This window comes from Hippoglossus stenolepis, chromosome 20 (assembly GCF_022539355.2).
Source record: "Hippoglossus stenolepis isolate QCI-W04-F060 chromosome 20, HSTE1.2, whole genome shotgun sequence".
In the NCBI taxonomy this organism is placed as follows: domain Eukaryota; kingdom Metazoa; phylum Chordata; class Actinopteri; order Pleuronectiformes; family Pleuronectidae; genus Hippoglossus; species Hippoglossus stenolepis.
Genome location: NC_061502.1, coordinates 13,565,328 through 13,578,543, shown reverse-complemented (window position 1 = coordinate 13,578,543; position 13,216 = coordinate 13,565,328). Strand labels below are relative to the sequence as shown.

The window sequence follows — 13,216 nt, the reverse complement described above, 5'->3', positions numbered from 1 at the left end:
ACAAATGTACCAGAAAAAATGTTTTCAACTAGTACAAATGTTGAAGTTCTGTTCCGTTACATGATATTGTAGACACTGACCCCATGTGGTAAACAAGTAAAATTGCAAATAACTGCACTGACAGAGTAATCAGATGAGTGTGTGGAGCATAAGAAGAAGACAAAGACTTTTCAGTTGTAAAACAACAACAGTCAAAAGAAAGTCTCCACTTAAAAGAAAAACAACAAAGCTCACAAAGGACACTTTTCTCTTTCAGGGACCAAGCTGAAAACTTTTAACAGCCACCTTTCAGGACGACAGGATGTTAAGTGAGAAAGGTAAAGACTATTTGAGATGTGTGTGAAGTGTGTGAAGAGCAGATGATCACAAACACAAACAAAACACACCTGTTGCTTCAGGATTCTGGAGCTCCAGTTGATCTTGACAGCAGCCATTCCACTTTTCTCCATCAGGCACTGGAGGGCCGACGCGAAGGGTCCTTCACCTCCGACCAGCAACACCGTTTTTCCCTCCAATTGATTATCTGTAGAAACAAGTCGATTAACATGAGATATAAACTTACAAGTTGTGCAACTCATTAAATGCTTTATGTGCACGAGCAACCCAAATGTAGAAATCCATGGTCAAAATACAAGTGCTCACCATCTAAACATGGATGACTAATAGGCTTTTAACAGCTTCCATGCAGGAAAATGCATAGAATTAGTGAATCTCTACTTATTGTGGGGATAAGCACGCATTTCAAATTAGCGTGCAGAGTCTGCCATTTTCTTGTACGTCCCAATGTTGTCAACCACTCCTTGACACGTCCACATCCAATTATTAAATTCAGGTCTGGTGACTGGGGAAGCTTTTGAAGAACACTGACTTGATTGTCATGTTCATTACCCCAGTTTGAGGGGAATTTTGCTCTGTGGCCTGGTGTCATGCATTTTCCACAGAATTAAACCTCTCTTCATGGCGCACTACTACAGAGCAACAGTGTATGCTTCTCGCTACAGCAGAAAAACAGGTACGGGGGGGGGTAGAGCGAGTGGAGAATATCCATTTATTAATCGCACACAGATTGGCACTGTATTCTCGGACGGATAAAAACATTTTTTATTTGGGTCATGAAATATTCTTGGACGGCTGTTGATATATGTGGGTGGCTCGCCCAAGTAACTGTGTGAAAGACTGAAATAGCCATTTAATGTTGGGTCAGTTACGACCATAAAGGGACGCACTTGGTCAGTGAAGAATGATTGGTATTAAGGGGCCCAAAGTGTGCCGAGAAAACACTTTGCACACCGTCACACCAGCTCCACCAGCCTGGACTGTGGACACAAGGAGGTCTGGGTCCATGGATTCAAACTGTTGATGCCACATTCTCACTACTGCTTTCAAAGTGTCTGTATAGTTTGTCCTTTTGCAGAAACTCACCATGTTTCTCCAGCAGATCCAGGACAGCTCTGGCCATAGGCGACACAAAGCCTTTGCTCAAGTCTCCACGTACCAAACGTCCCATATTCAAATCTGTTATGCTATGGAAGGACAAATATGGACATAAATATATAATATATCAAAATTAAGGCATTATTCTTCACACTTTTTACTGGCAAAAGCATTACGATGTGTTAAGTGCTGATGATGAGCGTGTCAAGCACCTTCGTGAGACTTGAAAACACAATTCATGAGTTAATGATAGGAGTGTAACACCATTAAATAATCTTTTATACTATTTACTGTAACTGTTTGGAAACATTTTATCAGGCAATAAAAACAGACATAAAGTCGCTCGTATCAGTCTGTCAGAGGACAACCTTAACTAACCTTTTAATGAATGTGCTTTAGATAATTTGTCCTCATCTGAACCACTTCTCTTCAATTTGTGATGATTAAAAAGGGCATCTTGCCAATTTGCTAATTTAATTGTCTGCTGAAGACACACACACTACATCTACTTCTACTTAATTCTCTTCAGCCCTTTCTGATTTGGACAGAAATCTCCAGCACCACGAGAGTAAATTCATTTATCTCCATCTGGACAGAGACACATGCACTTTTGATTTACTAAAACCTGCCCGGCTGCCACATACTGAGGTATTGGTAGAAGTTTTTAAGGCAGGAAACCTTACACACATTTTCATATTTTTGAGAAGATTATTTTGTATTTGACAACAGACAATTCCGCTACCGTGTCTTAATCATCAAATGGTTTTTTTACCCATCTATGTCCTTTTCAGGTTTGAGAGCGTCGAGCACTCGACTGGTGAGTGAAGCCGGGGGAAGGTGGAGATAGACACCATGCACCCTGGGGTCCTCGTTGAGCTTTAACACCTCCTCTATAATCTAAGTGCACAGGGGGAAAAAATCAACAGTATTTACAAACCACAGCTGCAATAATTGTGAAAACGTAAGATTGAAAATTATTCAGGTACAAATACTCAAAATCCAAGACATCACATGCAAAAAGTAAAGGACATGTGTGGTGTTAACAACATAAAAGAGAGGGAGGGTGAAAGAATTTGCACCCTCAGATTTAACAAGTCAGAGCTGCTGATGGAAATCCCTGACGCGGGTGAAAAAAGGGGGGAGGGAGAGAAAATATGTGCAAAAGTAGAGCAGTAGATCAGTGGAGCAGCAGAGGCTTCCTGAGGCCAGGTACTGTGATGTAAATCATCCACTGTCAGTTGAAATGTCTGAGCTATTCCTATGAGGGTTTCTGTTTTCTGTGAGTTTCAAGAGTCAACTTCCAGCTGAGCGCAGAGACCAACAGCTGAGAGGGAGAGTGAATCCCACAACCAGTTACATAAGATAGTAAACACCACGGAACTGATCCCCAATGAGGGATCGGTAGTGTAACAGTCGAGCAATACTGACTCATATTTAAGCAGTAATAAAATGACGTAAAAGCTTGTGTTAGGCTCAGATTACCTTGACTTTTCACTTATCCACCTTGATCACATGATGCATCAACAAACTGCCACAGGGAAGAATCTCTCATGCACTGACATGCTAAACAATGAGGGGGAGTAAGAGTTCACCCCAGACTAATGTTCTGGCACAAAGGGAGTGAGTCGGTTTCACTTACTTCATCCTCACTGCACTGTTCTGCCAGGCAAAGCTGAGTGATGTTCAAACCGATCTGTGGACCAAGAGACGGTGAAATGTTTGAATTGTGAATAAATGGGCAAAATTGCAGACAAAATACAATAAAACAGAAAGAGAGAGAAATACCTTTCCGGCCATTTTCTTATTGATCTCCAACAAGCCGTCATCTTCACCTGCCTTAGGAATAAAATAGCACAATGTGAAATAACCTCACAGACCTTATACTACAGGAATGCTCAATGGCTTCAGTAGAGAAATACAACTCTTAGGCGTAAGGTGAAATGGGGCCACTCGTGTATTATCTCAGCTCTGCAGTAAACCCTCTTTAGACTCCTTTTTAATTTGAGGTTTGACATAGAAAGGGAGTCTGCCACAAGATTGAAACCTATATACTTATAAATAGAAACCCAACACAGTGCCTCTAATTGTGGTTTAAATACCTGTATAATGGCTAACAGAGGCTGGATTGAGGGATTCTTTCTCTGCAGAGCCACCATTGCCTCCTTCGTGCTCTGAACCACTTTCCTGTGAGAGAAAATAAACTGGTTAGCGATCTGCATTAACCATGTCAAGGCTTCACACAGGGTTCATATTATATTTAGATTCAAGTCAAACATATACATAAGGTTAAAGATCCAACATATAAAGAGACAATATTCAGCATTACTTATCAGGAATTGTGTGGAATGGAAGAAATACACAGTTATAAATTATGCGATTAACTCCCCAAATCTCACTATTTAAATAAAATATGTGAAAATAGGTTGTTCCATCCTGTAGAATCTCTTTAAAAAAAGAATTAATGGGAAAAAAATGGCCATTTTTGCTGCAGCCACCTGAAACACCACCTCCCACATGAGCAGAAAATATTACCATGGAGTTGATTTCATCTTTTCATCTGCACTTGTTTGCTTGGTAGCAGGATTATGCAAAAAAGACCCTGAGACATTTATGTGGTTGACAAACATGACTTTGTACATTTTAGAATAAAAATTTGCATCTATTGAAATTATATCATACATATCTTGGCGTATATGTATGCACTCTTCTGAGTACCATTCTAGTTTTTAAATGGAAAAATACAAATAGTTGCGTGTTTATTGGCGATAGAGAAGATGGGGACTCTATTCCTCCTGATTGGTCCTGATCAATACACTTATCAATATTGTATCCATAAAGTTATCATAACCAGATCAAATCCAGCTTTTGATAATTGAACCATTGAGAAATAAGAAATAAACATAAAAGCCATTGTATTCTTCAATGTTTTAGTGAATTTCATTAAAACTTATCAACATGTAAACAAACACACACACACACACACACACACACACACACACACACACACACACACACACACGTGGTGATGCTAGTGATGTGGACATGTCTCCTAAAGTCGGAGCATCATCTGTGTGAGTTCAGTTCGCGGTGAGTTCAGGGACACTTTCTCATCGTGAGTCTAGCAACAACGAAGGAAAGTTACATCAGCTGGAGACCCTCGGACGTTACCGGGGACACGTGCACTACTCGCGGCTCAGACACGCCGGGGACTCCGGAAGTACCGTCCGCCGCGCATCGTTTCACACCAAACTCTCCTCCACGGCTTCTTATTGTTTCTTTTAACTTTGATATTTACAAAAATGATGAGTAAACAACACAGAACAAACAGTTAATGCGTCACGTATCTGATTTTTTTTTTTACTTACTTCAAAGAACTGTCGCTCTCAAACCTTCCGTCTTCCCTCCGGTGCTTCTTCCCGAGGCGGACGGCCTCTCTCGGGCTGGTTCCCCCGCTGGAGGAGCCGCTGGCCGGCCGGAGGATCAGCCTGCAGCCCGCAGGTCCAGCCGGTGGGCATTTGTGCGCCACACCGCTGCCCCTGCTTCCTGGATGTATCCGGAGACTGCCACAGGCTCTGCGGAGTATAGACAACCTCATGTCCGTGTGTTTCGATCTGTTTATCTCTAATGTTTACGGGTTTTCTCCGGTTCGTGTCTCCTGCTGCGTCCGGAACCTCCGGAGGAACAAAAAGAAAAGTTCATTGGTGACAGGGTCCTGCAGGAGGTGCGGCGGCTTCAGGGACAGTCGGACATTTCAGCATTCAGAGGGAGGCCACGCAAAAACAACCCCATAATATACTTATATGATGATATGATATATATGCTCAATAACTCAAACAAACCACCCTGCATAATGACAGGGGGGTGAGATACTAATAAAAAAAGTAAAATACAGCCAGGCAGGGATAGGGGAATAGACTGTGAGGATGAAACTCATAAATCAGAGGCGCACTTGAAAGCAGCAGCTTCTCAATTACGCCAGGACTGTGATGGTCGTCGTTTATTTTAGTGATGGCGTCACTCATTATCAAACAGAGTTCGGTTTTTACCTATGACCTCATCATATAGGCTTGGAAAATATTGGGACACTCAAAAAACTGCACATTGTCAACATATTCATGAGAAACAACACAAAATAAAACCATGTCTCAGGCTGATTCAGAAGAACCTTGGAGATAGCCCAGACCACCAATATGCGACCAGAGAGTCATCTATGTCAGAGCAGCATGTGATGGGACAGGCATCCCAGGATCAAAAGGCCAAAGGTCACATAAAGTGCTCACACACACAGAAACACACACACACACACAAGGCCACGGGCCAAACATTAACTTTCTGTGGAGAGTGTGTCTTGATCCTGTTTGAAGATGGGGGGGCACACTTCAATGAAGAGAGAACAAAAGTTAATTCTTTTTGGATACAGAGAAAGTGACTTTGCTAAGACAAAGGGCCAGTCATCGGGATGCCTGTACACTACAAGTTGTCATTTTATCAAGTACACCTCAGTAAAACGCAGTAACGCCAGCAATACCCTGTTTCATTCTTTTTCTGACAGACGTTGAACAATATGTAAACCGAATTTCCAAATCATCCAATAAAAAAGGCCGTTAAAACTTTGACTATCTTTAAAGTCTACAGGATATTTATTTGATTTATATGTATATTGTACATATATGGCTTGTATGTTTGTATGTCCCTGTATGTTATTGTAAACAACCCCATGTATATATATTTGTTTTGTTCCTCTTTTAAAATGAAAAAAAAATGTTTTAAGAGAGAGAGAGAGAGAGAGAGAGAGATTGTACTTGAAGCCATTATTAGGGTGTGTCTGGGAAAACCATGACGTCAGATCATCACAGGTCGTCCTCCTGCACCGTCAAGTATCACAGACATGACCACTCCCAAATAAAACCGTCCACCTAAGCTGCAAGTTTTCGGATAAAGTTGCAGAAACTAGTGATTAACATCTGTTTGTTATGAAGCACGTGTCCGGAGCGTCACCTCAGTTTACCGAGCCCTGGTATAGAGACGAGTTTAAAGTAGCCCTCAGGTGGATCACCACCACCACTGCTGCTGCTGCTCGTCCTTTTCAAACTGTCGGTGTCCAACTGACGCTCCTGACATGCGCCGCCACCGCGAGGCCAAACCGACCGGGCCTCATTCCTGAAGTCACATCATCCCAGTCGCATGGCTCCACTCATCACCACCCCCTCCAACAGCAACCACAGGTGAATCTCCAGCTCTAAACATAGCTGCTTTGCGCCCTTCGCTTCTGCTCACATTCAGGAACAGCTCGTATCAGATCTGTAGGATGGTGCCGTGGCACCGCGGGCAACTCACAGTAAAGGACAACGTTTGATTTCTGTGGAGACCAGAGCAGAACAGGTACAGATCTTTTACTTTTTAATGCTGCGGTCGTGAGATGTTGGAGTCTATCATAAAATAAGTTTGAATAATCATATTGATGATGGCTCGCAAACATGGCCTCAAACACAAATTTGCTGTGTATTTATTTCATTTTTTAAAGTAGTTACAAAGGTGACTGTTGGAACAATGTCAACATTTGTAAATTACAATATTTTATTTGTAGCCTACAGGACTGTTCTCTACTGAAAGGGCAGATTACCCAAATCAAGTAGTTTTTATAAAAGGATGTCTGTATACTCTCAGTTGTCCTTTTTATTTCGTACCCCTGGCTAAAAAAATGTAGCATATTTTTATGTTATTAAAGCCTAAAGTACCCACAACATAGCTGGAAGTTGCCTGTTACCATTTACCTTGAACATATTTAACCAGAAAACCATTTTAAAATTTGTACATTTCAATATTTTATGCAGGAGATTTCAACATAAAGGACAGAACGTTTATCCCAGATTAGAATATTAGCTCATATTCTCCGTTGAAAGAAGGAAGATTCGACTGTAAAGTCATTAGAGTTCCTGAAGTTTGAGAACTTCCGGTCTATTATGTCACCAGGCTCTTTACTTCATTTTGTGAATTTATTTTATTTTCTATTTCTCAAACAAAACAAAACAAAAAATACAGATGTATGTATTGAACATTAACTAATTCTAAGTTAAGATACATGTCTGGAAAGAGACGTCAGCGCGATCACAAGTTAAAAGAACTAGTTTGGTGAGAAGCAACACCTTTGACTATTCTTCTGAGAACCTGTTAGGCCAGTGATTGGTACTGGCTGGGTTGAATGTGCAGGAAGAAGGAAAGGACTTTCAAACAGGCATGACAACTTTAATTAGAAGTGGATGTGTTTAAACATGTAAATTAGAGGGTTTGTGCTGTGGTTGGCTCATGTATTTTGTTTTGATTTTGTTCTCTCAACCTCCTATATGGGGGTAAAGAGTCAATCAATTCCTGAATGTGTCTTAAATTCAAAGTGTTGTTGATGCGCAGTAAGTTAGAACAAAACTAACCAGACACAGAAAATCATCTTTGCATCTGTAACTTTCTCCTGATCTCCAGCCGAACCATGAGGGACAGACTGAGCCACCTTCAGGAGGTGTCCAATGGCCACGTGGAGGAGATGGAGTACGCGGAGTCCACTGTCTCCGACACCTTCAGCAACGTGGACCTGGAGGAGCTGCACCAAGAGGCGGTGGTGTTCGACAACAGCCCGGATCTGGAGGAGGTCTTCTCCCAGTCGCAAGACATCCACAAAGAGGTACAACTCATCCGCCTGGAGATTAAAAGGCTCCGCGAGCGGAACACCCGCATGCTCCATGGCACCACCAACATGAGCACCATCAAAAGGGACTCTAACGCCATCGGTGCTGATATAAAGTCCCGGGCTGAGAATATTCTAGCTCGGCTGCGGGAGATGGACGGCACAGCCCACAAACTGGAAGAAGCACATGGGTCAAATTCTGCCATCACACGCATCGCCAGAACCCAATATGCTTGCATCAGCAACGGTTTCCGCGACGCCATGTTTGACTATAATGAGGCTGAGATGAGCCACAGGGAGAACTGTAAGAGCCAGATCCAAAGGCAGATGGAGATCGTGGGGCGTGAGGTGTCAGGAGAGGAGATGGAGGAGATTATTGAGACGGGCCAGTGGAACGTCTTCACAGACAACATTGTCTCCGAGGGTAAAACGGCCCGATCGGCTCTGTCTCAGATTGAGAAACGTCACCAGGAGCTGGTGGACCTGGAGGCCCGCGTCCAGAGCATCCATGAGATTTTCCTGGACATTGCCATGTTGGTGGAGGAGCAGGGGCCCATGCTGAACGCCATCCAAACTAACGTGCAGAAAACAGACGAAAACATACAAGAAGTCCTCGTCAAACTCGGCAGGGCCAAGCGTCACGATAAGAACAACCCGTTCAAAAAGATGTTTTGCAGCTGTTTCCCATGCGTCGACTAATGACCGTACACAGACGGGTAGAGGGATGGGAAAGAGCTGGACATTCAACGAAAAGAGGGAAATCCTAATGAAATCAAACATGATATTTAACGTTTGTTTAAAAGGTTTGAGACGGGTATCTCAAATCAGAATTAATTCCCCCTTGAATGGTGTTTAAAACAAGTTTTCATTTTTTATTGGCTATCGACTGCTTCCTCATCAAAGGGAATCAATCCTCATTCAGTTGCAGAAATTGTTTTTGGAACATTATTACATCTATGTTTTCATGATGCCTGTGATTTTAAGTCCGATCATCAATCAATCATGAGTCAATTATTTCTCTTTGAATGTCTTTGACCAAAGACATTCAAAGAGACATCAAGCTGAAAGAAAATGTTTTAGAAATTGTAAAAATGTGGTTGTTCTTGATATAGATGATGTTTTCTAAATTGCTATAGATTTAAACTATAAAATTCATGGGTTGCCACTCTGGATATTACGTAGATATCACACTGTGTTGTAATCTGCTACTTTTCACTGCCCTTCAATGACTTGATATATAATATCTTATTTTTGTCTTTATCTCATCGAGTCTTGTATTTAACATAAACAACTGTATTAAAATATAACTTGAGTGTTTGTTCTTGTTGAAAACTACATCAACATATTTATATTTTATATACTTGAGATAAGATAAAACTTTATCTATCCCTCGCTGGGGAATGAATGAGGTTGACAAGAGAATAAAAAAGGGAATAAAAGGAAAATTGACAGAGTATGAACATAACATAAACTTTTCACTGTGGAAATATTGTCTAGAAATTAAATTGAGTAAAGTGAAGTTGCGCAGAATGATTGCACAAGGAGGTAAACTGTATTTGTCCATTAGTATAAGGAGTTATTAAAATAAGATGTATCCATGTAGACTTAGATTAATACATTCTCATTCAGATATACAGTCACACCAGGGGCACTGCCAAACTTTACATTTCTTGACCTCTGTAACAATTATGATAACATCTATAATCCCTGGCATAGAATAGAATAGAAAGCCATTGTTGTCATTGTACAAGATAAAACAGCACAACGACACAAGAGATGCTACTTCTGATAAACCGTGCAAATGTATAGAAAACAAGTTTAAAATTTGAAAAAATAACAAACAAACTAATAAATACACATCCAATAAATATGAGGCTAATAAATACTTTAAAATATATTAAATGTTTTGGTCATCAGTCTACAAACTCACTGAGTTTGTCTTGTTCTGGACACATTACTTCAGGGGAATGACGTGTTACTTCCTCAAACCAGGCTCTTACTTCCTGCATAAAAAGAATGCATCTCCACAGAGCTGTGTTGCAGTGGGAAGGCCCATGTTTGTCACCTGTGAAGGGGCGTCAGTCACACATGCTGAACACACACACACACACACAGACACACACAGCAGACAGCCCTTCATCAGAACTAAAAGATGCTTCCCTGAGCAGCTTGGACCAAACAAATCAGTGTGAGAAACACTGAAGGGACATCGTGTTCTGATATATTGTTGGAGCCATTCACAACAGGTAAGACACTTTAATATGAGAACCGAATGATATTTAATTGATTTTGGTGCAGCAGAGGCACCTGGAGACAAGTGGATAATTGATTTGTGATAGACAGCTTGGAAAGTATAGAACTTATTCAACAACAGTCAATAAGAAATTCACAAGTTAGGTGAATTGGTTTATCATGTGTTGTGATAGGTTTAAAAATTCAGAAATATAGTATACGAGGAAATAGATTTTCTCTGCGCCTTTTAGGAGAGGGACAGTTTTTAAAAAATAAGATTGACAAAAAGAATCTACTGAGAACTACTTGGATAAATAACATACATTGCGTTTATATTGTCATAAAAGATGTGTTTTTCAGTGTCTTCCTTGTTCCTGGTTGAAATGACGACATGCCACTGAGCTGAGATTACATTGTTTTCAAACAAAGAAAGAAAAGCTGCAGGTAAAACTGACCAGCTATTGTGTTCATCAGTGGTTATGCAATAGCAACTTGCACATACAAGCAGCCAGTTGGCTGTATATTTAATCCCTGTAACCAAAAAGTTTAATTTCAACATGGTTTTAAAAATGTATCTGACACTATTTTCATGCATCAAACCCAAAGCCTGACTAGAAATAACCAACATTTTGTCTTATGATGCTCTTTCAGGCAGAATGCGGGACATGCTGGAGAGGCTGAAGACCATCCGTGAGGAGCAGGAGGACTGTGAGCCAGAGTTCTATGGACCTGAGTACGACGTGGACAGGTTGACTCTGTCTCAACAGGCGGTGGTTTTTGAGAGCTCCTCAGCTATTGACAACATCCTGAAGGAGGCTCACTCCATTCGCAAGGAGATCTCCCTTCTCCACTCAGAGGTCGAGCATCTGAGCGCAATCAATGAGCGCTTTGGCACCTCTGTACGACGCCTTACCCTAATCAAAAAAGACTCAGTTTCTATCGCCAGGGGAATCCAGCAACGTGGGGAGGCCCTGTATGTCCGCCTGCAGGCTCTGGGTAAGGAGAGCAGCCGGGTGGAGGAGAAAGAAGGTCACAACTCTGCTCTCTGCCGCATCGCCCGAGCTCAGTACGACACGCTGACCAGAGCCTTCCATGCTGCCATGAGTGACTACGCTCAGGCCGAGGAGATGCAGAGGAGTTCGTGTCGGGGGAGGATCAAGAGGCAGGCCTCCATTATTGGGACTGAAATATCTGATGAACAGCTGGATGATCTGGTGGACAAAGGCGGAGAGGGGTGGGCCGAGCTGTCCCAGAGTTTGCAGACACCAGGTGGCCGCTCGAGCCGATGGGCCATGTGTAAGATCCAAGGCAGACACAAGGAACTGGTGGAGCTGGAGGCCAGGCTCAAGGAGGTCCACGAACTGTTCCTGACCATGGCCGTGCTGGTGGAGGAGCAGGGATCCATGATCAACAACATTGAGACCAATGTGTGCGGTACTGAGGAATACGTTGAAAAATTCAACGTTAACATCAAGAAGGCCATACAGTACAAGAGGAAAAATCCTTTTCTCCACTTTTGTCCCTGTCTACCCTGCTGGAGACACAACCAAACATTATAGAGCATATTTTGACTTGATGCATTTTATGGATGATTTTTAAACTGAACTAATTATTTTCTGATATAAAAAGTTTTGTACAGCAGATATTTGTTTTATGTAATATGCTTTTAACATGGTAAACTGTCCCTGATGTGAGTGGCTTTAAACTCTACAAGGTTTAAAGTTACAAGTTTTAGTTTAATGGTGAATGTGTCCATGAGAGAGGTTGACAATTGGAAAGGATGTTAAGTTGAAACAATAAATATTTTAAGCCGTTCACTGACACGTGAAATAAAGTGTGTTGTTGTGAATTAAAACCAGTTTGTCCATTTGAGTTAATTGGGTCATGTGGGAAAGAGGTTCACGTGCTCCTCGGAAATTCAGATTAACTGGAGTCATGAGGACAGTTGGAAGAGTTATTGGGGAGAATTGACAAGTTGCTGTCAGAGTTGTGACTTTAAAGGACTATAGTAAATGATCCAAGTCACAAACGGGAACGTCGTGCTAAGGTTCCTTATGGCCGTGCTGTATTGCTCTTTGATATACAATGAAAGAAATTATGCCTCACAGACCACAGGAGACGGGGGGGAAATCAGTCAAGAGTTGGCTCCTCCAGATTCTAGAGTCAGACAACTGTTAAAACTTCAGACTGGAGAAGACACGTCATAGGAGCCATTGATATTATTGAAGCTATTTCTTTAGTGTAAAATAAGAACTGTGTAGAGATGTTAGCGAAAGGGCACGTCAGACTTCGTGATCCTAAAAGATGTGCTTGACCAGGGAACAATTTTCAAAATGTAATATAATGATAGCACACTTTAATATATAGAACCTTTTAAATTACAGTTACAAGTTATAAATAAAAAATTCAAGGTAAAAAAATTGAAAACACTTAAAAAGCAAACAATTAGAAACCAAAGCAATTTGTGAAATGATTTCATAGATGTTTGGCTTTGTTTAAAGCGATAGAATTAACAGTAAACAAGGACTGATGTAAGTGTGGACGTTACTGAATCAGGAATTGTGCCTGAATGTTGGACATATAATTGGCAGCTCTGTGTAAATTGTGGCCCCCTTATATATAGCCCCTGATTCAGAAAAATCCAAGATCCACCTCTGATCAGTCCTCGGATGAAGTATAATTCATCTGCAGTTGTTATGAATATTAAAAATGTCACTTTAGGGATTTAGTGCCTGATTTCATTGTCTTTCGTGTACATATACACAATTGTTGATGGCTGTGATCTTAGAGCCAATGTCCTTTTCAGGTTTGTCTCTTTACAATCACCCAAAGATTCTATGGACTTTTATTTGCTAATTTCTTCGCCATAAC

General features: G+C 41.3%; 3 protein-coding genes across 6 annotated transcripts in view; 2 read left to right on the top strand and 1 right to left on the bottom strand.

The window, feature by feature from the left end:
• mthfd1l (methylenetetrahydrofolate dehydrogenase (NADP+ dependent) 1 like) overlaps positions 1-5,161 on the bottom strand; it is a 35,017-nt gene extending 29,856 nt beyond the window's left edge. For both annotated transcript variants that reach the window (XM_035143898.2, XM_035143899.2), the window contains exons 1-7: positions 4,800-5,161; positions 3,534-3,618; positions 3,220-3,270; positions 3,074-3,127; positions 2,207-2,331; positions 1,423-1,523; positions 387-523 (exon numbers count right to left, since the gene is read on the bottom strand). In XM_035143898.2, the coding sequence (XP_034999789.2) occupies positions 387-523; positions 1,423-1,523; positions 2,207-2,331; positions 3,074-3,127; positions 3,220-3,270; positions 3,534-3,618; positions 4,800-5,029 (783 nt within the window). In that variant the 5' untranslated portion in view covers positions 5,030-5,161. The remainder of the gene's footprint in view (positions 1-386; positions 524-1,422; positions 1,524-2,206; positions 2,332-3,073; positions 3,128-3,219; positions 3,271-3,533; positions 3,619-4,799) is intronic.
• Positions 5,162-6,375: 1,214 nt separating this feature from the next.
• On the top strand, positions 6,376-9,420 carry stx11b.1 (syntaxin 11b, tandem duplicate 1). The gene is made up of 2 exons (XM_035143272.2): positions 6,376-6,816; positions 7,912-9,420. Exon 2 carries the CDS (start codon positions 7,919-7,921, stop codon positions 8,810-8,812), a length of 894 nt encoding a protein of 297 aa, XP_034999163.1. The 5' UTR covers positions 6,376-6,816; positions 7,912-7,918; the 3' UTR covers positions 8,813-9,420.
• A 718-nt stretch (positions 9,421-10,138) lies between these two features.
• LOC118099030 (syntaxin-11) lies at positions 10,139-12,166 on the top strand. Of its 3 annotated transcripts, none has more exons than XM_035143274.2 (3): positions 10,139-10,359; positions 10,706-10,789; positions 10,997-12,166. In XM_035143274.2, the coding sequence occupies exon 3, from the start codon at positions 11,002-11,004 to the stop codon at positions 11,902-11,904; it is 903 nt and encodes a 300-aa protein (XP_034999165.1). In that variant the 5' UTR covers positions 10,139-10,359; positions 10,706-10,789; positions 10,997-11,001; the 3' UTR covers positions 11,905-12,166. The 3 variants fall into 3 exon arrangements, with proteins under 3 accessions (XP_034999165.1, XP_034999164.1, XP_034999166.1); XM_035143273.2 differs by having other exon boundaries at positions 10,693-10,789; XM_035143275.2 differs by lacking the exon at positions 10,706-10,789.
• The last annotated feature ends 1,050 nt before the right edge of the window (positions 12,167-13,216 follow it).

Coding starts and splice junctions, on each gene's coding strand:
- LOC118099030 (XM_035143275.2), top strand. CDS start 11,002: ATGCGGGACATGCTGGAGAGGCTGAAGACCATCCGTGAGGAGCAGGAG.
- stx11b.1 (XM_035143272.2), top strand. CDS start 7,919: ATGAGGGACAGACTGAGCCACCTTCAGGAGGTGTCCAATGGCCACGTG.